This window comes from Pholis gunnellus (genome assembly GCF_910591455.1).
Source record: "Pholis gunnellus genome assembly, chromosome: 6".
Lineage (NCBI taxonomy): Eukaryota > Metazoa > Chordata > Actinopteri > Perciformes > Pholidae > Pholis > Pholis gunnellus.
Genome location: NC_136532.1, coordinates 15,774,084 through 15,800,701, shown reverse-complemented (window position 1 = coordinate 15,800,701; position 26,618 = coordinate 15,774,084). Strand labels below are relative to the sequence as shown.

General features: G+C 40.9%; 2 protein-coding genes across 3 annotated transcripts; one reads left to right on the top strand and one right to left on the bottom strand.

The window, feature by feature from the left end:
* The first annotated feature begins 1,176 nt into the window (after positions 1–1,176).
* rab11fip1a (RAB11 family interacting protein 1 (class I) a) lies at positions 1,177–14,050 on the top strand. 2 transcript variants are annotated; one of them, XM_079160844.1, is made up of 6 exons: positions 1,177–1,852; positions 6,761–7,197; positions 7,326–8,097; positions 9,583–11,337; positions 11,669–11,771; positions 12,216–14,050. In XM_079160844.1, exons 1-6 carry the CDS (start codon positions 1,503–1,505, stop codon positions 12,414–12,416), a joined length of 3,618 nt encoding a protein of 1,205 aa, XP_079016970.1. In that variant the 5' UTR covers positions 1,177–1,502; the 3' UTR covers positions 12,417–14,050. The 2 variants fall into 2 exon arrangements, with proteins under 2 accessions (XP_079016970.1, XP_079016971.1); XM_079160845.1 differs by lacking the exon at positions 9,583–11,337.
* A 1,295-nt stretch (positions 14,051–15,345) lies between these two features.
* On the bottom strand, positions 15,346–16,974 carry prlhr2a (prolactin releasing hormone receptor 2a; the record flags this gene model as incomplete). Its single annotated transcript, XM_079161518.1, has 2 exons — positions 15,346–15,982; positions 16,514–16,974. The coding sequence occupies 2 exons, from the start codon at positions 16,972–16,974 to the stop codon at positions 15,346–15,348; spliced, it is 1,098 nt and encodes a 365-aa protein (XP_079017644.1).
* Positions 16,975–26,618: the final 9,644 nt, after the last annotated feature.

Below are 26,618 nucleotides of genomic sequence, written 5' to 3'. Positions count from 1 at the left end.
TAAATGCAGCTCATTGTCACTGTTTTTTCCCTTTGTTCTTCGTGAGGAAGTCTTCATGAAATCCAGAGATTTACATTCTGTTTGTTGTTACTGTCGGGTGTCAGTGGTCAGTCTGTTGAGCATATATTCTGTGTGAGGTGTGTGCTTTTTGATCAGCGCCGATCAGAATGTGTTCAGGATGTACACATGAAAATGATCATCTATTCCACGTGACAGTGACTTGTACTGAACCTAACGTTGACAAAGATAAACATTGAGATAGACTTGTCTTGTTCATGATTCAGTATATATTTTGATGTCATTGTGTTCAGGTACTTAATGCATCTGGTGTCATTACTCTCATCTCTGTGAACATCTGCTTTTAGTATATATTCTATCTATAACTGAATGTTATTCTACTAAAACATTGAGTCAGTGGAGGAGGCTACATTTTTTCATATTGCACAAGCCTACAGTAAACAACAATGCAAATGTTCAATATTTTTGCCTTAACTTCAGCCCCAGTAATGATCAACTACTAAAGGAATATTCCTCTAAATCAATTTGCTCGTTACCATCTTGATGAAAGCCCGGTGGACACATCAAGATGTGGATACTAAGATGTCGGTGAGAGACAAAAAATAAAGTGATATCATCCTGCTTCGTTCTGGATGACTGGATGCATTCATGGGTTACGCCATCTGACATAATTGCATCAGTCATAATAACCTGAACATACTGTTCCTGCATCTTCTGCAAACAACACTATCCTCTTACCAGCTCTGGTGAACCAAAACAATCCTCATAAAAGAAAAAGAAGATGTGTATACTTTTTGTAATTTCCTACACAGGATATAGTTTTCAAATCTGGCTTTACTTCAGTAATATTTTTCAAGAAGCCCCATACATTTGTCTGGCCATTTGGGCTATCCTCCATCCTTTTAAGTGCTAAATCAGTATCACTGAACTAACTGCAGTGTAATTTGTTGTCCTGTTAAAGTCTTTTTTGCTAGAATAAACTGATCAGTGGCCCATTTAAGGGCCAGCGACGTCTCAACGACCTCCTCCGCCGCTGTCCAATCACTGACGGAGTTACAAAACGGACTGAAATATTAGCCAATCAGGCAGCACAATGAAGAGTATGGGCGGGAACTCTTAACATCAGGGAAGTGAAGTGTTTTACACTGCGGAGGCAAAACAAGGAAACTGTTTTTATGAAAAGCCTCTTAAAGAAATTAGTCGCATCGCAGTAATTTCCCTAGTTGGTCGGTGCTAACGTTAAGTTGGTCAACCTAGTGTTGACCAACACTCGTTGACTTAGTGTCGTTACGAAGAGGTAACGTTACGACGGCAACCTGAGCTTCCTGAACCGAAGTGAAGCCTGGTAACCTAAACCAACAGCTGCAGAGGACGGCGGAGGTAGACAGGAGTTCAGCAGGAGGTTAGCCAACGGCCCGCAGTAGTAAACTCTAATAAAGACAACTCGGATTAACTTTTGGTAAAAGCGTAGCAGGCTTTCGAAGATGTCTCTGGCCGACCAGAGCCAGCAGTGGTTCCCTACGAGTGTCCACGTAACGGTGCACCAGGCTCGGAACCTGCGTGCCAAGGGCAAAAATGGCACCAACGACGCCTACGCCATCATCCAGGTGGCCAAAGACAAGTTTTCTACCTCCGTGTCTGAGAAATGTGTCGACCCGCTGTGGAAAGAAGAGGCTTCGTTTGACCTGCCGCTCTTCCACACGGCCAACGGGGACCGCTGCACGCTGTACATCATAGCGATGCACCGGGCTCAGGTGGGGCTCGACAAGTTTCTGGGTCAAGCTGTGGTGAACTTACTGGAACTGCATGACAACAACCCCGGCAAAAAGACAGAGTGAGTGACTCCTGATGTGTGGGCCTAACCTGTTTCACACTATTGCATGTTCCTTAAAATGGATCCACAAAAGGCTGAGAACTCATTTCGTGTTAGGTGTGTTTTTTCCCCTTTGTTTATTACTAGGTTTCCACTAGTTCATGCAAACAAAGAGTTGTTTCCCCCTTTATTGTCTTCTCTAAATTCAGCTTCAACCTTAGTTCCAGTTTGTTTACAGTGCAGCATCACCACAGAAGGTCTCTGAAAACTTTACAGAACGAAAGTAGTCCACAGTCTGAGTGTGTGTGGGTCTGAGTCTGAAATGAAATGGGTGGTAAACAAACATTAAGTTGGTCCCTGACCACACCATATCCCTGGGTCTTTATTGAGCTTCATTTGACCACACTCTCTGCTCCTCAGGGGTTATACAGCTCAAAACAATTACTGCCAAACCTTGTGAATGATTCAGCAAATGTATCTTGTTGTTAATGTTGGAATATCTAACTGCACGTATGCATAAAGTGTGAAACGCAGCAGTGAATTATCTATCCATCTAATCAAGCCAAGTGTAACTTGAGGGACAAGTAGAGACACAAATGAACGATGCAGTCTTTTGTTGACACCTTTTAGTTCAAATACAGAACATTTAAACCAGCCACGAAAAACAGAATTAACCTTAAATGATAACAACGTGGTGGACCCTCTTCTTCCTGTTATCAGTGAGGATTGTGGGCAAACAGTCCAAGATTATTCTCATCTCAGCCCTTTCCTCTGTCTTTTCCCTCCGATGAATTAACTTTAAATCTTTGGCTGAGATTTTTACTTCATAGCCAGCTGGCATCTCACATTGCTGCTGTTAATCTTGCACATTCCTCTGGGCTTGTTTAGTAGCTTTACTAACTAACAAATGCGTCTGCTCACACCCAGATATTTGGCACGATGACACATGGTTTGGCGTAGCATGGGTGTGACAGGAATCAAAAACAAACACTGAATCGGTGTTAAATGTGGATACACGCACCCTTTTACGTCAGAGTATTTTTTTAAAGATAGAGCTGGTTTAACATATAGACTCTTGAGTTTTAAATGTGACCTTTTCGTAAAGACTGAGTGAGGCTGCTCTACTTCGGGCAGCTTTGATACTAGTGTGACGTCATTCACTTGGTTATTGTACCGTCATATCTGAAACGTTATCTTGTGTTTGCTCAGTAAGTTTCAGGCACTTTAATGGCAAAGGTCATTCCATGAGCTGTCCTGAACTCCTTCACTCTGCCTGCTTGGCTCGGTCCCCTCTGTCTCCTTTAAGATCCAGTATGCCGGGTATTGGATGTGTGTCTTCGCCTTGACGCGCGTGGTGTTGGATTACTGTCCTGCTGATAAAGGGTGTGACATCGAGGACTTTGTTATCCAGCTGAAAGGGAGCTTTGCCGTTGCCTCTAAACACAATACAGTGTATTCGAGAAGAAAATAGGTTATACAGTGCCACTATGTCTGAGGTTGTATGAGAAAAGGTGTCATTTAATGTCACAAATGATCAGCCGTTAAGACATTCAGGTTTGGTGTGAAGCGGTTTAAAAGTTTTGTTTTGAGTCTGTATTATTTTCATAAAGTGTGACCAGGAACAGATCTTTTTTTTTTTTTATGGCTGCAGCTAACTATTAATTACAATATTGATCAATCAAGGGCTTATTTCCTCTATCACTCATTTGTTTGGTCCATAACATTTCTGTCACAATTTCCTTAAACCCAAGTTAACATCTACAAATCACTTATTTCATCCAACACCATCGTCCAAAACCCAAAGATATTCAGTTTACAATTACTTAACAAAAAGCAGCAAATTCTTACAGTTTAGAGACAAAAAAATGAATACATTTTTATCAAGTAGATTAATTCTCCTTCAACCAATGTATGTGTCTGTTGAGTTACGTATTGGACAGTTGTTGGACAGGTTCAGGTTATTATTTCTGTTCAGACACATGAGCCACAATATTTATTTAGTAAACAAAGAGCAGAGCAGAGCTAAAAATATCTCTCATCCGGATTTTCTTTTTTTATCCACCAAACATGAGAATCACCATCAGAGAATTAAAACTATATGATCTTATACGTTAGTCTATAGCTGATTTTAAAGATGTGATGTTATTACCCGATCCTTAAAAAAAACTTTAAAATGAAATGTTAGTGTGAGGTGTCGGTGAGTGTTAAACAGATGTTTTGGGGGAATCTATATTTTACAGCAGTGACACCTCTGTACTTCATAGACTGACTCCACTCTGGTTTAAATACAGTCTCTGCTGTTAATCATTAGACATGAAAAGAGAAGTGCCCTTGACAATTAACCGAGGAACCTGTCCAGCAGGACTGGTGAGGACGTGTATCGGGTACAGCCCTGCATTTCTATGCAAACAACAGAAGATATACACCCTGACCGTCTGTTAATAGCTTTAATAATTCATTGTCTCCATACTGCCGTAATAGACGTCGACGGGACACGAATAGCCTCTTGATTGGCCTGAGGAAGTGTGATCTCTTTGTGCTTGTGGTTCGACCTGGTTAGCGATTGTTTGACTTGGCATGCTTGGTCTAGGGTGGGAGATGTGTTTGAATTAGGCTCAGTGTGACTTTCAATACATTACGTACTGCGCAGCACCTCCCTGCGTGTTTGAAAGTGTTTTGAGGAATGTTGGTTCACTCCCGTGCTTGTTTCCTGACTGAAGACTCTGCCTGGATGTCTGCTAACAGTGCATGACACTAAAACAAACGCTGCAGTGAGGCAGGATCCAGAGCTGTACATTGTGCGGGATGATGTGATCATTCTTTTTACAGTCACAGAGTTGTTTACAGTCCATACTCTGCATTCCTCAACCTCATGGAGGTGGTAGGTTTATGACCAGCAGCCTATAATGATACGATGAGTGGATGATGGATGTCTGGACATGTCTGCAGAAGATTGTCAGTGATGGATCTCTCATGCAAAAGAGGGCCAAATTGGCAAAACTTGTGGCCAAATGCAGAAGACAGGGTTGATTGTCTCAGTTGTGTTTCTGCTTTTGTAGCTATCCTATACAAATATGTATATTAATGTACAGTTTGTATTACATTACTGGAATTACTTTAGTTTTTTGATGCAGTGGAATCTTAGATTAAGCCAAAGAAATAAAGACAATCGTGACATATTTTCTAATGCTACCTACCTAAAAAGGGAACTAGTCTGTTACTAATTGTAAAAAAAAAAAAACCTGTAAGTCACCCAGTTGGAGGGTTCTGCTGTGGAGCAGAGTTTAAAGGCTTACTATAATGGGCGGTTCTGCTACACTATTACATCTAATAATAGCAAGGGCAAGGCTTCAATTGTACAAGTGTCGGTGTGTAATGGCACTAATTGCGTGCTTTTAGAACGAGTTCTCCAGAACACTCCTACCTTTCCCTCGCCATCAATAAGTGCTGATTGTGTGCAACAGAGAGCACATGAGGGGTGACCCCGGACAAAGCTGTGATTGTCAGGCTTTATCTGTGGTTGGCATGTTGCTCCCAACAGGAGCAGGAACAAGCTGTACACACGTTAATGACGCCTGTCGGTCTCAGGTCTAAAGAGACACACATTTGAAGTCCGAGCTATTAAGAACCAGTAGATTATTCCCATTATGTTGTTTTTTAACCCTTGTGCCTCACTAGGGATATTTTTTACTTTTAGATTTTTTTTCTAATTCTGGAAGTTGAACCTAAGCTCCTAATATAAGTCTATAATAAACTGCATATTCAAATTACAGACACTCATCTCCTTCAGGACACAAATGTTCCCACTGAAACCTACATCTTTGATCCGGCCATTGCAGTATAAAGTCATACATTCTATTATAACAGGCTATCAAACCCTGGCTTCAAAACTGTAGTTTTTACTATTTACAACCAAATTGAGCCATTTTCTCATGCTTACTCTACTTTTTTCCAGATTTATCGATAAATTGTTTAGTTTATAGAATTACGGAAAATTGTGAAAGTTCCCAAAGGCCACAGCGGTCTTTCTTTTGTCCAACCAACAGAGCAATACCCAAAGATATTTAAATGAAAACAATATACTGTAGAGCAGTCAGAAGTATGTTTGCTTGTTAAATGACTTAGTCGATTAAACAGTTATCGGAATTGTTGCCACTTAAGTTTATTGACTAATTGTTTAACCATTTATCCATTAATTGTTCCTCCTCTACTGCGGTGTTGTTGTTGGTTGAGCAAAAGGGGATAAATAAGCCTTCAATTTAAGATTGTTATTATTATTCTTTTAAGAATATTTATAAATCAATTCATTATGTTTTCAGTTAAGCACCTAATAATTAACTTTTTAATCTATATACCACCAAAAAAATACAAAAAGCTCCAAATAAAGGAGTAAATCATCACAGTTGAGATCCAGAAAAAGTGACTGTTTTATATTTCTGCTTGATACATAAATACAATTACTAATTATACGTTTCATTTTACGTAGCGAAAAACTGCATCAGAAACAGTTCTTTACCACGGTCTCATTTGCAACTGAAGTATTATTATTATTATTATTATTATTATTATTATTATTATTATTATTATTATTATTATTATTATTATATCAACTCGTTTCATACTATTTTCAGAACCATGAAGTATTTATCTTGATACTGAGGTAGTGATCTGTCTGAAGTGGACATGTATCCCTATTTTGCCATGTTTTTTTCTTGTATTGAAGAAAAGTCTGAAATGTTGAATGTGAGGCTGAATGACCGGATAAGTTGTAAGTTTATAGACCGTTATAATAGACTATATAGCAGTGTAATAAAACAAGATGTTTATAACGTTTAAAATGTAAAAAGCTTATTTGTTCACTGAAAAACCCCAACGTTCTTGCAAAAACTCCATCTTTAACATCTGATTCCTTCTTTCTGTCGTTTGCAGTTGGTTCAAGCTGGTGGACAAGAGTGGAAAAGAGGACAAGGCGCGAGGCGAGGTGCTGCTAGATATCCAATTCATGAGAAACAACATGTCAGCTAGCATGATGGACCTTTCTATGCAGGACAAACCGCGCTCCCGCATCTCCAAGCTGAAGGACAAAGTCCGCGGGAAGAAGAAGGATGGCTTCTCCGACTCTGCTTCAGCGATCGTTCCCTCCGTCAGCAAAGGCTTCACAGACAGCGAGGGAGAGGCCGACGCACAGTCACTCAATCAGTCCCAAGGAGTGAAAAAGAAATCCAAACTCAAAACCCTCTTTGCGCCCAAATCAAACTTGCATCGTAACGTCTCACAGTCCATGTCTACGCTGGGGACTCTTCCAGAGAAGAATTCCTCTCTCAGTGGCAGCCGCTCATCTGGCCTCAATGTGGACTCTCCTGATGGTAACCTAACCTTTCTATACTCTGTATGTCGACAGCTCTGTCTTCCCTCTGCAGCGCAGTGCAAGTTAAATAATGGTGTTTTGCGTGTCAACAATGTAAACATACTTCCTTGTCTCTCCTCCCCACAGTTAAAAAGAAATTCAAATTCCTGGGACACAAGCGAACAGGCAGCTCTGACAGCAAGCACTCTATGGGTCCTTTCTCCCTTCTGGGTCGCTCCAAGCAGAGCAACAGTGACCTGAACAACGCGTGCATCAATGGCAACCATGTGTACGCAGAGGAGACGGATCCCCACAGTGGATCCACTCTCAGTCTGAACAGCTCAGGCCAAGGATCCGTAGAGGATGTCCGCAAATACACCTCAGAAGTCTGTGTAGATTCCCCTAGAAGTGTGCCTGTTCTGGAGCAACAGCGCCATCCGGAGGAGGAGGAGAGAAGGCAGGCAGAGGAGAGGCACACAGCGGAGGCCAAGAGGCTGGAGGAAGAGGAGCGCAGACACCAAGAGGAACAGGAGAGGAAGAGACGCTTCCTTGAAGATGAGGCGAGGAGGAAGAAACAGGAAGAGGAAGCGGCAGAACACCAGAGGCTGGAGGAGGAGCGACGCAGATCCGAGGAGCTGAAACAACAGGAGGAGGCCTCCATGAGCGACAGGCTGTCGTCTCTGTTCGGAATTACCAGGAAGAAGGAGGAGAAAAAAGAGGAGCTTCCCACAACAGCTCCTAGCAGCAATCCAGGAGATCCTGACAAACCGATCTCCCAGCCCTCCTCCAGCATGTTTGAGGACATTGATATTGGCAATGAAAGTCCAGCTGATCATCAGAAATCCAGCAACAAGCCACAGACCCCGTCTGCCATTGGCTTCCTCAACCGTACTGCTAAAGTGTCTGCAGTCAAACCCAGGTAGGCCTTCTCCTGAAGTTGCTCTGCACTAATGTAATAACTGTAACTGTTGTGTCAGTGTTATGACCCTGGGGTTGCTGTTGGTTGCTTGTAGGGACTAGAATTTGAATACCACCATCAATAGGACTGCACATACTATACTATATTTTTGTTGGTATGTGCTTTTATACAACCAAAAAACACTAACAGCCCCTTGCCCCGCCCCCTGCTGCTACTCCGTCAGGCTCTCCGCTACCACACAGCTCGTCACTGTCACTAACTGTCACTAACTGCACAACTAAATTTGACCTAATTTCTTGACAAATTTAAAAAGCTATTTCAGAGAGAAGCAGACAGAAGGGTCTACAATGTGTGTTTGAAGGATATATCCAACATGTCGAACTGATTCAGCAGCAGAATCAGTTTTAAAAGCTAAAGATGTCCGTGTAAGAGTGAACCACCACATCACCTGGCGAGCGATGCAGAAGATAATAAAACTCAGGAACGACACTGTTCCTCTGCATTCACCGTCACGATCATTAAAAAACAAAAGCAGCATGTGTGTACATGTCAATAATGTTTTTTCTCGTCTTTGTTATCCATGCTCGAGTAATAGACGCATGTCAATTAGAAATGTTTTTGAAGAAAACCAACACACGTGTGTCACATGTTCACCTTCCACCATCTCTGTCAACACTTAAACTGGAGATTTCCACAAGTTTCCGGGTTGTCTATGTAGACTCAACCTCGTGTCTGTCTTGAATGACCAAAACTCTGAATTCTGTCCAACGGTTGGTGGACCAGTTTGACCAGTTTGCCCTCAGTGCAGAGGAGAATCTGGGTGTGGCTTGTGCTCGTCAGGTTTTTGTGGAACAGGTTGTAGACTTCCCAGAGCTCATAAGGAGTGACTTGTGTTGCCGTGTTACTTTCCTTGTCGACGTCTGCGGTTTCTTTATAGTTGTTTTTTGGACTGGATCTTTTATTCTTGAGTCATGATGGTAAGGGGCTTGTTCTTTCTATTGTCACTGATGCAACAGTAGTCCTTGTTTTCAAAAATGTTTGCTAGATGACAGATAGCCTTGGGCATTTAAAGTTGCGTGTGTTTTTATATTTGTGATGTTTTGTTACATGTTGGAATACCTAGTATAATCTTAGTGGAATCCTCTTGAAGCAGAAATGTCACGTTGTAGTCTTTCCATATTGGTCAGCCAAAGAAATTCAGAAACCGGAACGTGAAGACACGTGACTATTAGAAGTTCTGTCTGTAGGTTGGCCACTAAGATTGAACAGTGGACCCTTTTTATGAACAATTGTGTGGCAGCATTTGGGAAAGTAGTGAAGACTAAATATTGAACTGTCTAAGGGATAAATGATGTGTGGCTGTAGATGGGAATTGAATTGGTTTTTTTGCCATGGGATTGGTGATGGGTTGTACATTGGTGGATATGAATTTAGTTATTGTGATGGTCACACTGACCTGTAGGCCTTGTTTTCACTCCTTGGCAGATATACTCAATCTCTGGAGTCTGAGCCCGCTGACTGCCAAACAGTCCCCAGTCAGCCGTGTCCTTCCCCAGCCACCTCTGAATCCACCCTCTCTAGTGTCCCGTCTGACTCCCCCGATACTTTCTCCAGTCTCCACTCCTCCCTGGCTCCGCCGAACATAAGTCAAAGCCCGTCTGGTTCTCCCCGTGGCAGCACAGAGGATTTGTCCACAGGATTTGTGCGATCTTCACTCATGGCGGACAAGAAAAGAAGAGCCCTCGTGCCACGCTTGAGCACAACACATGGGGCCCAAAATGGAGGAAATACCGCTCCCGTCAGAGAGATCACAAACCCTGCATATGTAGAGAAAGATGAACCACAGCCAGGCAGAAATATGTCTGTACCACTTCCCGATTATGACACCCTATTTCCTCAAAAGAGACACGGAGTGCAAGGGCACGCCCGATGGGACCATATAATCGCTGAGGTCAATCAGAAACACACGGACTTTGCAGAGATGAGTGTGGACGGCCCAGAGGAGAATGAACCCAGTGCTGGGTTTTCAGTCCCACAGGAGAGTCCCGCTATGAGGCAATACCAAACACATTCTCAGCCGACCAAACCCACGTCGTTAAAAAAAGCAGCAGCCCCAGCTCCCCCTAAATCAGTCACACCTCCAGAGCCTCGATTAGAAGCAGATTACAGTCAAACACAGAGCCGGAATACTGCCAACCAATCTCTCACGAGGCCAAACCTGCCCGCAGTCTCAGGACCTGCAAACACAAGCAGAGAAAGAGTCTCAGAGATGTCCAGCGATGCAGCAAGGAGGGCGTTACGACCATCTCCTGGAGCAACACATGCACCCAGATCAGGTAGCCACTTGGAGACAACACAAGATGGTAAAAAAGAAGTGCCAGTCACTGTGAATACACAGGCACCCACAGCCAAACCCAGACAGAGGCCTAGTGTCAAAGAACCAGTACAGCAAGAAGACTTTCCTGTGACACCACTGGTCTCAGTCAAACACACGAACAGTAACAACCCAACTAAATCTAGTTCAGGCATGAGCAGCGTGGTCACAAGAGGCAGGCAGGCAGAGTTTGACCCATTCCCCAGCACTGAGCTCCTCTCCAAAGACCCATGGGCAGAGCTGAAGCCGAACCAGGAAGTAGATCCCCTTTCTACCGGCAGTGTACAAAGAGAGCAGAAAGTTGAAGATCGGGGAATGACCCCGGGCGATCTTGATAACATTTTTAGTCGAGAGAAACAGACAGATTTATTTGCTGATTTTAATGGCAGCGATTCAAACAAACCCAGCAAGAAGAAAGATGAAGATTCAAATCAGGTCAGTCCGGTTTTCCAAAGAAAGAATTCACCGAGACAAAAACAAAGTCTTCCATCCACAACTCACTTGGATAATAAGACTTCCAAGTCTCGACAAGAGCCCGCACATAAAGAAGAACCGACCACAGCTAATCAAGTCCTCTCCGCAAGAGGTGTCAGGGATGGGTCTGTCACACCGAAGCCTCCAGCTGTTGGAAGAACACCAAATGAATTTTATGGGAGCGAAGATCAGTTTGGAGCTGAACCTTTTCGCTCTACGTTGACTTCCTCGGAACCCCTCAATGTAGTCATGCAGGAAGTGGAACCAGCATCTCCGGCAGGAGGTTTGTCTGGGGGAAAGGCAGCTTTGCCGGCGAGGGTCTCACCCTCGGATGTTCAGCCTGTCAGTGCTCAGAATAGCAATGAAGGTGGGCTAGCCTTAACTCCACGCAGGTGAGATTGAACGGGCAATTTACAAAGAATGCATTTGTGGACTGTTTTATCTAGACTTTGCATATGGCATCTGGCTTTCTGCTGTTGTATGGGGAAGCAGATCAGGTGTTGGGATTGGCCTTAGGTGAGACTATTTCAAAAGCTTGTGGTTTCGAGGCAACTAATTCATTTTTTTAGTTTAATTCTGAATATTGCACACGGATCAGTATGGCATGATGTGGAAAATGAAAGAGTTTTTTTTTTTTTCCCTGATGTTTCTGTGTATATTATTGTACTTACTTGCGGTAATCCTCTTGAGGGCGTTACAATAATTGATGTGCTTTCTTTACAGGCCTCATCCTGTGAAGCCCATGAGCTCAGAGAGCCAGCATCCAATCAGCACCACTGCTGTGAGAGAGATGAAGGTCCGTGAGAGCACACCACGGAAGGTTCAGGTACTGTTCTGTTGACATTCATGACAAACTGGGACCAAAAAAATCAACCGATCTGTTGACGTAGCGCCTCACAGGAGGGACACAATACATAAACTCTCATTTCACTCTGTTACATAATCTACATTACTCACATCTACGAGCCAACCTTTTTTGAGTCAGTACTTGGAAATTATCCATGAATTTCAAATATTAACAACAGGCAGCTTAACAAAAAAAAAATGTTTTCGTCTGAAATATTGTGTCAGTCGATTTTGAAAATATTGTTAATATTGACCTGGAAGGTTAATTCCTCAGCAACATGCTGCGGCTAAAAGCTTTGACCATGTGATGTGAATTAGTTTTATGTTTTTACAGTGCAAATGGCATAACAAATACATCCCTTAACAGTTCAATATGTATTAAATCGATGCTTCTACTGAATCCACTGCTCCTCATTCCCTTCAGGTGGCGAACGCGGTGGATAGTGGTCCTTTCACTCAGCTGACACAGGAAGAGTTGATCACAATGGTGGTGAGGCAGCAGAGCGACCTGTCCAAGAAGGAGTCCAAGATTGTGGAGCTCGAGGAGTACATCGACAACCTGCTGGTACGCGTCATAGACGAGCAGCCCGGCATCCTGCAATCGCTCAACTCTGACAAACCGTGAGGTAACGGCTGCTGGCAGAACAGAGTCCCACTTCAGGACACCGTTATGTTTGTTGTGCGTTTGTACTGTTGTCGCTGTGTGCCGAGAGATCTCGATGAGGGTCTCGGAGCATTATGCACTTTCTTAGTTTCAGAGTCAAATTTGTTTGTTTGAGAATGCTGTACATTTTAATAACACTTCATAACTAGTTGGGATGCACAGATCCAACTTTTTCAGTACCGATTCTGATACCTGGGCTTTGGGTGTCAGCCGATAGCGAGTACCGATCGGATACCAGTGTTAAAGGAATAAGCTGTATGCCTCACTGGGAGGAAGTGACGGGGATCATTCAATCAGGTTTGACTTAAACATTGCTTTCCTAACTTTGTTATGTATTTGTTACAAAATGTAACAGATGAACACATAGATATACATGTAGTTTATTTTATTTATTTAAAGAATGGTACCAGATACCAGATCCAGCTGAGTCGGTATCGGTCCGATATCTGATATCAGCATCGGTGTCGGTGCATCTTTAATAACAAGCAAGTCAAACATCTTTATATGCGCAAATGAATGTATTTGTTTTCACACTATGGTACTGGAATTTGCTTTAAAAAGAATTGTTACATGAAAATCTATTCAACGTTCTTACTAATATATACCATACTTGATCAAACTTGGGTGGAGCTTTATTTGATATACTAACAATGTTTTTTTCAAAGATTATTATCTGGCCTTTTTAACTCTTAATGCTGGGCTTTGTCTAACGTATTTCTGTGCAATGAATGATGATATACATAACCTTAAACAACCATCCAAATTCAAGATTAAGTTTGTTTGTATAACAAGGGCACATTGACTTTTACCACTGAATTCTTATTTTGTGTTTTCTTTGTTGAACCTTTTGACTTGCATATATTTTATTAGTTATTCATTTAAAAACATTCCTGCATCGTTTAACTCACCACAGGTGAATGTCAGCTGGTCGTCCTTAAAAACATATTGTGCCTATTTTTGCTTCAAACAGGTGTTATTTAGAAAACCAGCAATAAATAATAGCAAGCTGCTATGTAGTGTGCGTAGATTGAATTGCACGGCAGCGGGTTTATCGGTTTTTCTTTCATGTGATTGTAATGAAGCCTGTGTACATTGTTTAAAATATTATGCAAGTAATAGAGCAGAATCAAACTCTTCTAATAATAATGTGAGGTTTTGATCACTGTGGTCTTTGTGTTGTATTTGTTGAGTGAAAACCAAAGATGAATAATCAGAGTGTAATCGACTCAATATCAGTAATAACCAACCAGCCTTTTCTTTGTATTTGAACTACACTAATAAATGAACATCTATGCCTTTATATGACGATATTATTCTATCTTTTGTCAGCAACTATAGCAATATTAATCTTGAGAGTGTACAGACCTGTGCCTTCAAAACGTTTCAATGGGTTGCGTGTCTGATTTGCCGGATGGACGGTTGTCGGCCACCGCTCTTCTTGTACCGGAGTGAGAGCTCAAAGAATGTGCCGAATGTACAGCCTGATGTCTGTTGACCTGACAATACTACTACAGTCCATGTAAAACCTTTGAAGGAAGTGACGCTGAGCAAAATGTGGTTTTATTTTAAATAAAGACACTAAATATTTCACCACATTCTTTGTATCTGTGTGATTATTTACAATAATTGTATGAACATTTGGAAAGAAACATCACCTACATATGTAATTTAAATTTTAATAAACATAATTGTCATTTTATAAGCACTCAAACGGATACATGTTACATACATACTAGTGGCTCTCACATAATATGTAATATAGTCCCACACAAACAAGAATAATAATCAAATATTGCCATGGAAACACAGGATGTTTTCTTGTACACAATAGCTGCTTTACAGTCCAAGAGACAGTGAAGAGCCGTTGTTCTTTTTTCATGGTCGTTAAAACAACAATGTAAATGGGGTGGTTTGTGGCGCTTTGTGTATAGTAAAACTTATTAAGAAATTGTTTTATTTTTTATTTTCTAAACTTACAATAAAAAGAAAATGAATTAGGACAGAATAGTGGAAATACAACTACATTACTGTGTATTTATGGATAGAATAAGTCTGGTTATATTCTATATTGTTGTTGTCAATCCCATGAAGAAAAAGAAAAAGCAATGAACTGATTCTACAAGCACTGTGTGTATTTAAATCAGAGAAAGTATTAAAAGACTTTTAATTAAGGTCTTTTAATGATATCTCTTGACAATAACAATATAGAGAATTGTACCAGCTTCATGAAGTTAATTAAACATTTTTTTAAATCTGGCAAAAAAACATGTGAAAAAAGACATTTCAAAAATAGATAAGTTTAATTAATAATTTACAAAGAGGTAGGCTACTCAATGTGATTGTATCAGTACAAACACACATGGCAGTCGACGGTTCAGGCTTAAAGGGAAACATCAATGCATGTTTACCGGTCTTGTCACTTGAGTCAACGTTGGTTGGCGCTTGAGACAACAAGTTTGCAAATTAAATAAATGTAAGAGTGTGGATATAGTTAGTTGACCAGACCTCTGTAGCCTGCTCTTAATCTCTGCTTGAGGCTGGCGGTTGAAGGCAACATTAGTGGTAAGAAGTTACACACCCGAAACTCCAACCTAACTGTGGTTGAGCTGCATTGTGGGAAATGTAGGTGCCAGGTTTTCACAAGAAGAATGTGAGTAAAAGAGAAGATATCTGGTTCTGCTACATTGATCATGATCCTTTTTTCAAACGGTCCATTGTGAGTCCTACAATGTTATAAGAGGCCAGTGCTAAAGTGGTGGAGTACTCTTAGCGTATTGGCAAACAGCAGTTTTAACACTGGGCTACTGAATTATGGTACTCATAATGTGGCTGCCCTTTTCTGTCCAAAGAAGCAAGGATTAACCAACAGTAGCCCAAAACACAAGGAGCTTCACAAAACCACGCTGGCGGTGGCACCGTTATTGCCCGAGATTCCAATGCGACGGCGGCATTTAAACATTTTGCGGAGCTCAGCGCGGAAGCGGTCGTGTAGCCAGGCGTAGAGGAAAGGATTACAGCACGAGGAGCTCATTGCACACAGGTGACAGAGCAGCTGAATGAGCAGAAAGTACCGCTTATCAATCAGGTCAATGTCAATGTCACGCAGCACATTGAACACACTGATTGGCATCCAGCAGACGCCAAATGCTGCCACCACCAGGCTCACCAGGCGGAAGGTCTTGCGTTTGCGCACGCGCTGAGCCGCTGCCTGGCTCTGGGTGTGGTGGCCGGGGACGACACAGTTCCGCAGTGTGACAGAGATGCACAGGTACGAGATGCAGAGCGCCGAGAGAGGCAGGACGTAGGTGATGAAGAGAGTGCTGTACGCGTAGGCCAGCCGCTCCCTCTCCTGGCCCATCCAGAACTCCTCGCAGATGGTGAAGCCCTCATTCTTAAACTCCACATGGTACGTGTGAGCCACAGCTGGAGCCACCAGACCGCAGGACAGCAGCCAGATCCCAGACAGAAGGTAGGTGCACGCCAAGACTGAGATGCGCTTTTTCAAAGGATGAACTGTGGCATAGTACCTATGAAGAAACAGAGTAGAGATTCACCTGCATTTGTTTTTACCAGAGTTAGATTAGATCATCCCTGTATCCATGGTGAACAGAGAAAGCAGGATTTGGGGTTCTGGCACACAACTTAGTGTAAAAAGGATTTACAGATGGAAAAACTCAAAGAAAGGGGTTATTACACAATATCGGTATAGAGCTGTAGAAGATCTGTAGTCTTCTAAAAGATACCATTCCCTTTTCAAAGAGTCAAATAACAATGCACTCACTGACCAAGCTTACAAAACATTGACGATCATTGACATAATTACAATACAGTTCAGAACTTACATTAGATAATTCCAGGAAGACTTAGGAAAATAAATGTCGTCCTACAAACTCTGAGTGTAAGCTAAATTATTTTCAGAGCTGGCATAAAAATCCACTGCATCCAGGTTCTTTCGTATTTGATCTGCCTCTGCAATTTTGTGCAAAAAGAGATAATGACTGTGAATGTGTAACCTATTATTTCATAACAGTTCATAACAGTCTGTCCACAGTCCTTACCTGTCCACACCAATAGCAGTGAGAGTGAAGACCGACACGTAGACCGTCACAGGCTGGATGAGGTACACCAGGTAGCACATGTAGCGGCCAAACACCCAGCCGTGTGGGTTGAAGGCGTACGCCAGTGTGAAGGGGACACATGTGGCACACATCAGCATGTCAGAGAAGGCCAGGTTCCCAATGAAGAAGTTGGTGACGTTGTGCATCTTACGGGTGCGGCATATGACATAGAGGAGCAGGTAGTTGCCGAAGACGCCCACCAGAACCACCAGGGTGTAGCAGGGAATGATGAGCAGCTTGAAGGACTGCAACAGCTCTACACCCACAAACTGGGGGCTGCGCTTGGAGGAGCCGTTCTGCAGCGCCACCTCAAAGACCTGACTGGTGTCATTGCCATTCACCTCATGCATCACGCACGGGGGGGTGAGCTCAGCTGCCCAGCCGCTGCCTGTGCCCTCCATCCCAAAGGGCTAATGTCGACGTTGGAGGGGTGAAATCATGAATACAATCAAATACAGTGCAGGGATTCAACCACATGCAGTGAAACATCAATGCCAAGCCCAAGAATAAACTGAATGACTGATGAACATAACTTCTACTGCATAGACACGTTTATACAGATGTCCCTTTTTGAATGCTGATAAGATCTACTGTTTAGTGAACAAATTCTTCTGGCTGCTTATAATTCTTGTCTTTGTGATGACACAATTTGCAGTCCTGTATAGCTCCAAAGGGAATATCACTGAACTAAATGATAAGTTTGTAAGTCTTAAATGACATTATTGTCTTCCACTATGAGACAGGTATCGGTCCTTTTTAGTTATTTCATTAGATTTTCAGAACAGAAACATGAATGAATATCAAAGCAAACTCTGCTCCGTGACTCAGATCTGCTACCATGGGCTATTATCTATGCACTCTACATGTGCAGGGTGTATGTGCACAGCACAGAGGGTATTGTCTACAATTTACATCGATTCAATGCAATGATATTTAGCTCAGCTGGAGACATATAAAGGACATATTGTGGCAACATGACTGTATGAGAAAATAGAAGATTAGTGCATAAATGTTGAGCAGACTCACTCAGCGGTGGCACACTTTGCAAAGACTTGTTGCATTTTAAATTTACCGTTCAGATCGAGACTGTGTTTGAAAGAATTGACAAAAAAGAGACAAAACAACGATTCAACCATCCACAATTCTCCAGATGACAGTTAATCAAAATTATTAATGTTACAAGTAAAGAAGAGATATTACACCATGTCTCAAGGTGAATAAGATTAATTGAATTGTTACCAAAACATTGTGTTTCTTGTTAGACGACTTATCTGTAACAACCGACTCAGGATCACATGTGCAGTTTTGTAAATAGGTTTTTGTAGCTATTTCTTATGTTATCTCAAAACTATGGTCTCTATAAATGCTCCCTCTGATTTTACGTCACGATAATGGCAAAAAGAAATCTGAAATCACTTTCAGACATTATAGCGTCGCACATGCAGGAGGCTCAGCAGCACAACTGACGCGATATCAGATATGTAGACAATAAACTATACAATGCATGTATACAGCATAACTAGTCAGACAGAGGAAACTGGTACATTTGATTTACAAACTCGTCATTCAAAGAATCTAATGATTCTGAAAACAATAGGCTATATTACGCTTTTTTTTAATGAATTGGTTTCAACACTATACCGTATAGGCATATCCCTTCAAGCAGGATGAATAAATACATGTAAACAGTTTAGTTGAACAACCATCGAGGCATTAAAACAATATTCACCAATAAAGAATACCAATCATCTAAACTCAAGCATACTCGAATAAGAAAAGCGTTTTCAAATGAAATGATTCCGAATTGACGCATTTGTTTGCTTCATCTCCATCTTTCTCTTTTCCACTCAAATATGTGCTGCACTGACTTTTAGTTAGGCTAAATGTAGGCTAGACAACATACACATTTCGCGTTTGGAATTGGATACAAAAAAAGTATCACACCTACCGTGTGTTGGTTCTCAGTTTTCAGAAGCAGAATATGATTGCCGGAGAGATAAAGCGCGGAGCCCCTGTGCGCCTCTGGCAGAGATGCGCGCTTCTCACACAGACCAACTCACATGGTTTCTGAGCAGCGCTGACGCGGGAACCTCTCATGTATCAGTATTGATTTGAATTGCAATTACTTATGTGGCAATGTTTTAAGCGTTAATCGCGTGTTACCTGGCGATCAACAGGTGGGTGACGGGCATGGCTCTCTTTTATATCTGCCTTTAAATCAGACGGACAGCTCTAATGACTGAAGGAGCTTCTGACGCACGTGTCTCCGTGGTAGATAGGCTGCATAGAATCAATGGAAAAACATGTACTATACACCTCATTGACATAAACAAAAGCTATTTATATAGGTTATATAGTTTTATATAGGTTTTTCATTTTTAATTTCTGTATTTTATTCCTCTATGGTCTCACTATATATTCTTCACTAGGGACTGCTATGAAATAGTGCACAATGCCTGACCAGCTGATAAGCATTACTATTATTATTTTTGTGAGAAATACAGAGGAACCATCAATATATTAATGTCAGTTGTGATTCTCATGACAAGCACCCTTATGCATGCCCAAAAGGTCACAGAGCTATCTGAGCTCACTGCTGTAGTGGCTCTAATGTTTGAACTATCCTCCTTCACCGGTCTCAAATATTTGTAAAAGGGGCCGAGGGGCAGACTGATAAGGAGGTGAGGTGATGTCTTAATGTTGAGTAGCCTTTGTGAGGAGGACAATCAGAGCTGTAGCTCCGTAGGCATGGTGTTTCATTTGTGCAAACTGACTCTCTCCAGCTATATGCTGGCACGATTGTGAATCAATAGCCTTGTGTGAAGCCAGATGACCAGGCCTGTTAAAGGCGAGCCTGATGTGACATTCACAGTGGAAGTTGTACTCAGTGTGTCTGTGCCTTCGCCACATTCATTTAAAGATACAAGAGATTTGTTGTAATCAGTAGATTAACTCTCCTCACTCTTTCTCCGGCATGCAGCCAATCATATAGCCAGTGCCCTGTCAGCAGGATCTGTTAAGACAGAGGAAAGCCACCACTTTTTCGAGAGCTTTTCGGAAGAAGTCAAAACACGGAGCAAATGGAAATGCAACACAACAACCACAAATAAATTAAAGTTCACACTCACCTTTGTGAATAAAATGCGTCGTTTGAGTGAGACTCAAAAATGTTTGTGTAAAAAAATTGTAAATGTCAAATGATTTATTTGGAAACGATTCATCTTCTGTCCCTCCAAACCAAGGTCCTCTTTTAGAAGCTTTAAAGAATGATAGTAATGGCATAAAAGGAATTTCTTCTCAAGCAAAGAAAAGGAAGAAATGGAGGATGAAGATAACTACAGAAGAAATGTGCAGGCACATGCTCTATTATTGTTGAAAAGGACTATTCATGCTCTCCTTGAATTTTTAAGGTGAGCTTCAGCGGAGTGAAATCGTCATTTCCAGCTCACTACAGGCTCTGACATCTGTCAGATATTTCAAGGATTTTTTAGGAGGGGTTTACTGTGATTCGACATCTTGTATATGCTATGGTACATGAACAAGCATGTTTTTTGTTCATTCATTCATTCATTTATGTAACTGTGACAAAACATCTAACAACAGCACACAGCTCACTACATCATTGTGGTTATTTCCGTGTCTCTGGCTGTGTAAAGTGTTTGCAGAGTCCTCTCTTAATGCATGTTCTCAAGCTCAGACTGTACATGCTGTGCGGCTGCAGTCTTCCTGTTTGACATTATGCCTCATTTCTCTAGAGTCTGAGCTAACTAGCAGAATGTTGATTTAAAAAAAAGGTGTGTTTTTGCCCACCATTTAAAAAGAAGTGCTCAGATCTTTTACTTAGTAAAAGCAGCAATACTACTGTCACGATTAGGCTTTGCCTCTGTGTTCTGTATGTCTGTGTTACTCCACTCTACCTGTCAGTCACTCCCTCAGCCTAATTCCCTTCACCTGCCTCTGATCAGTAATCAAGCACTTCCCCCTCATCAGCACAACTCTTCTTACCTGTTCTTCCCTCTACTTAAACTCCTGCCCCTCAGTCACTCCTTGCCAGATCCTTGTATTGTCTACCCGCCCGTTCGGCTTGTCCTACTCCCGTCTCACTGCCCACCCTGCTGGATTTAACCCCCTCGTCTCTTGTCTCATCCATGGATTCTTTATCGTGTCCTGTAAGTTGATGTTCTTCATTAAAGATACCTTCTTCACGCTACTCTGCCTGGTCTGCATTTGAGTCCTCCACCATGCCCCGTGACAACTACAGTGTAGAAATACTCTGTTACAAGTAAACGTCCTGCATTCAGAATTTTGCTACAAATGTATTAGCATCAAAATAAACTCAAAGTACCAAATGTATAAGAATGGAGAACGGCCCATTTTAGAATAGCATTTACAACAGAAGAGGGTTGTAATTGCTTATGCATTAATGTGTTCATAACTTCAATGTTGCAGCTGGTAATTTTGATTACTTTATATACTGATGAAATTGTACAGTATCAGCACTGCACTCAAATAAGTGTACTTAGTACTGTGCACCACTGCATTTAAGTAACAACATTTGACCAGATATGACCAGCAGCTGTGTCATTTTGTACAAAGACAAGACAACGCGCTACTGGCTGACAGAATTCACACGAGATGTCAGTACAAAATCTATGAATGGAAAAAAAAAAGATAAAATCCTTAACTTCAAAACGACGGTACAATACTTCAGATTGGCCTTTTGTGTAACTTTGCTTTCTAAAACTTTGGGAGTATTGATGCTGTTTTCCATCTGGTCCTCATTCTCTCTTATCTGACGCGCGTGGACAAAAACATCTTACACCTGAAGAACTTGTGAACAATCCCAAAAGCAATTAAACAGGCAATTAAACAAGTACCTCTGAATGTTGAGAGCTCCTCAGAGACAGTGTTCAGATGGAGCTTTTCTCAAAGGTCAAACACACAGTGTGAGAAAACAAAACTTCAATCCCTGAGAAATAAAGAGGACGATGTGATGAGTCACCATGGTGTGTTGCTACTGTGCTTACAGCTTTACATTGGCGTTGAATAATTCAACCTTCACTGCCTGTGTTTGGGGGATAAACATGTATGTGAATCTATCCTGTGGTATCTACTCTAAATCTGACTTAACTCCCATAGTGTTGTCATTTCATCATGCTATTATGGTGAACACACACTGCTGGTGTAGCGCCAGGCATCTGATTGTTCTCATGTAACATATAGCTTTGTTTTGTTTTTGTCATCAGTTGGTTGGTTGGGACTGAAGTCTTTACTGACGTTGGTGATCCCCTGACTTTTACTCTAATGTAAAAGGAAATGAAAACTGTAATGGATGTTCATGATGCCCATGAGCAGGTCAAAGCTTTCAATTTGTTTATTTTATCCAGTGCAATGGGACATTTTTGTCTATTTGAGAGGGGGGCAAAGGATCTTTAGGAAGTGTATGCCACATAGAAGTGGTATACATCATGATGTAAGTAAATGATGGCATTCCGGTGCTCATTTATGTATCAAAAGTTGTTACAGCAATTTTGGATTGATACTTTTTGTTAAACAGATTTGGTGCAAAAGTCAATCATTTTTGACCACCCTAAAAATTAATAAAAGTAGTCAGAAATCCCTTCAAAACATCAAATTAAGACACAAATGCTGTGATTTGGTTTTAAAAACATTCGATATTTGGAGATTTCTGCAAGAATTGCATTTTTTGGCAATCGGATGACAAACGCATCTTTTCTGTAAATTCCTCAGAAACTGTCTTATTATCAGATACCAATCCTAAAGTTTCATGAGACTGTTATGATAAGATTAGGGGTTACAAACAGGTAATTTCTTACAGTGACGTCAAGTTTTAAAAATGGTCTCACTATGTGAAATGGCTAATATGGAAACTGACATAATCGTTCTTGAATATGACCACGTCCTGTCAATAGTATTTTAGAGGTTAGTCAAATAACATGCACTATTCATAATTACTATTATTACAGAGGATTATACGGTTCAAGACATTCCTGTATTATTTATCCACTTGAAATGATTGTGTCCAGGGAATAATTTGACAGAAAATAAGTAATATAGATTATTTTTGTTTGAAGTCAATCGCGTTTGTTTACTCAGTATGAGTCAGTATGGCTAATCATTGATCACTGTCAATCAGCATATACTTTTTCTGTGTCCAAGTGCACTAAATGCCTAGGCCAGCAGATGAACACACCTTAAATCATTTACTCTTGTGGTAACGAAAGGCCGCCGTGTGTCCACTGAGTGGACCCATGTGTCCTTAATTTACTGCCTTGATTGTCATCTTGCTGTGACAATCTAGAGATCTGCTCACACAAGACAAAGCTAACTGTTTGTATAGTCATTTAGACTGCTATCTGCCGTGGGATTACTCCTTCAGAGTCTGTGTTAACATCAGGGGTAGATGACAGAGAACAGTGTTATGTTATTTATCTCCTAGTATGTCAAGACAGACTGCTTTTCAGAACGTACAGTCGAGGCTGATGGGAATGTCAGTTTCAGTCTGAACTAAAACCTATTAGAAAGTGGTACCAAAAAATGTCACGTCCAAATCGTGGGTTCTGTTGTCTAACCAGTGTTTAAGAAAAGCATTTCAAGTTTATTTCTGATAAAATGCATAAATCCACAGTGTTAAAGGTATATGAACATATTTCTAGGGTACTCAATTCAGTAGTGATGCAGTCTTGTTTGTAATATGAATATGATAACAAACGAGGGCGACTGTGACTAAGTGAAGAGCAGGGCCGTCCTTCAATCAGAGTATCGGTGGTTCGATCCCCGGCTCCGCTAGTCGCATGTCGATGTGTCCTTGAGCAAGACACTTAACCCCAAAATTGCTCCCGTAGCTGTGCCTACGGTGTGATAGGATCTGAACTGTAAGTTGCTTTGGATAAAAGCGTCTGCTAAATGACTGTAATGTGATGTAATGGGTAATACTGATATTAACTGGAAGGCAAGCAACACCTTTCTCCCATTGCTTTAGACTTTTGTAGACCGAGTAATTCCAGTTTTCTTGTTAATATTTGTATTTAGGCAATCGCCTTTATTCATGTATGCAGGGATAAAAGCATGTGGAATATTAGGATGCATGTAAACAACTAATCACAAACTTGAAAATTCACACTCGGATGCAAATCAAAGGGCTCCAAACAGCATCTAATGGCTCAGACTCTCTATGATGGTGGATGTTGATTATCCTCGTTGCTTACCCAGGGTCACTGAAATGAAAAGAGCGAGCACACTGCCTCCATTAAATACTTTGTGGCAATCTGTTTCTCAGAACTGCACAGTATCCAGTACAAAGGGTGTGATATCTCTCAAATGAAAAGAGGGTATAAAGTTAGTTATATAAAAGCAGCATGTTTTCCAAAAAAGTGTGTCCACACAGACCTGCATGATAGAGGGAATTACTCATTAATGTTTCCAGACGAGCAGTCATTTGCTTTACAATACGTTCACATCATTTGAAAATGCTTCTCAGTTGAAAGGAAATGTTTCTAAAAACATTGTTTGGCAGGATAAACCCCAAGTAATCCAATTCAAATACAACTCTTTTCAGAGTAAAGGTTGCTCTGTGGGACGCACCCGACCTCTTAAACCTGCAGCATCAAGTACATTGTTTTTTATATGAAATGATTTAAATAAAAATCTTTTGGCTTCTCGTTTCTCTAATTTGATCAGTCTGCCACTTTGGCAGTCAGATATGAAGGTATTGATACTGCAGTCCTTCACTGAGTCACAAACCTGGTTGATGAGAAGACATTTGTTATATGAGGAAATAATTAATAAACATATGTCATACTGACCTGGGAATAGGGCGGGGCAATATTGAGAAACTCATAAATCACAATATTTTTTACTGAATACTTTATCGGTATTTCGACAGTATTGTTGGGTTGATCATCGGGGCTTTCACAAATTATTTACACATCATCATCATCATCAGTAATGTGGATATAATGACTAAGTCTGTAAATAATAGAACAGTCAGGTAAATTCAGTAAATTACATCAATTACTGTAATTCAGCCTTTAAAACAAATTAAATACAATACTTACTACGATATTCAAAATCTAAGACAATATCTAGTTTCAAATCAGAACATTAATACAATATTGATATTGCCTAGCCCTACCTTTTTGATATTTGGATATAATCAGGGACTAACCTACATCAAACATATATATTTACTCAGCAAGATTAGATTAGAAAGCTTTATTAATCCCCCGTGGGGAAACTCATTTTCCACCAAATCGACTCATACAGACAACAATAGACATAGTTTACACAGTACACAACAGACAGAAAACACATTTACAACTAATACATAACATAAAATTTCATTTGAGACATGAATAACATCAGAAAGATGCTAAATCAAAAAACCACATCTAAAAAATCAGACTACTGGAACAAAACACCTGAGTTGTTCAGTAGAACACCGAGGCACCCTTAGTCACTCACTGAATGAGCTTCTGAGTCCATTAAAATCACAGTGTAATGGATGGCCTTCAACCCAGTTAAATTATAAAAGCAGCTGAGATCTGCTGTGAATGCATGGGTTTTCTATAGGATCCTTATTTAATCCTTTTATTTGAAGGCAGTAACCAATATATGCTGTTTGAACAAGGCCTTTCCCTCTAAAGGTTTCCCATTGGCCCTGGTAAGCTCTTAATTCACCTTATATTAAATAGATCTCACTAGTAAGTGGTCTGGTGGTCTTCTACAGGTAAACGGAGCGCACAAACGTAATATACCTTCATTGATGTTAGTTTAATATATAACGACTCACAAACATTCATGACATTAACATATAAATGACATGTCCACTACATATGTAAATGAATAGTTTGACATTATGGGAAATACACTTAGTCACGTTCTTGCCAAGAGCTAAGTTAGAAGATCGATACCATTCTAACATTTGTTTGTTTCTCCTTTGTTTAAAGGTGCACTGTGGCCAGAATTTCTCAAACATAAAACAATTGAACTAACAATATCAACAGAATGTAAAGAAATAACGCTGTTAACATTATGTCAAAGACAAATGAAAGATCTACTGAAATGAGCACGCTAACCAGCTAGCCGCGGCCTTTCCTGAACTGTAATACCACTTGTACATCGAGAGGCAATAGAGTCACTGCAGCACCCAGCAGGAGAGGTTGTGGGTTCTTTTCTCGTTTCTGCCACTTAGGATTTAATATCAACTACAGGCCAAAGCCACACGTGAATATTACAGCAGTGTTATTTCGACCGTCTCTCAGAGTTTCAACAGTTTGATTGAGTTTTGCATATTCTTGCCTTGCTGTAAGTTAGTAGTTGGCTTTTTTAAAATAACTGATGACAGTAACTTTAGATTGCATGGACCCAGTTGTAGAGGTGAAATGCTGCCCCCTATACTTCTTTGGAGTACGTGGCCAGATCTTACAAATTTCACCATGAATCCATACAAAAACAAACCCTCAAAAACTGCAAATTAATATTTTTACATTTAATTTTACATTTGTGTACGGATTAAACAATAGGAGACAAAGCGTACCCAGCTGTGTCAAAAGTGTAAATATATATGTCTATACATGTAAGCCTGTAAACCTTGGAGTGACAGCAATATTTGCTGCAGACAAAAGCAGGTAAAGTAACAAAATCTAAACACAAATATTACTCCACTGTTATATTATTTTAGCTATGGCTGAGCTCCTGTACTGTACATACCACACACAGGACGCATGACTACATCCCATACTAATATCTCACCTGAAGAGCCATCACAGCCTGGTCTCTGTTACAATTGTTTATGACTAGTGCAGTGCCCGTTTAAAAAAAAAGAAAAAAAGAAGCCTATTCAGCACAGGCCGAATGTTTGGCCTGTGCTGTTGCTGCTCGCAGCTTTCTCGAGAACAGCTCAAACAAACAACTTCCCACTCGACTCTGTGCTTTCTCGGGTCCTCAGCTGCCATGGCAGTAGTAGTTGCATCACAAACCCAAGTTGCGGCTACTCACGGGGAGAAACACCAGTGAAGTGAAG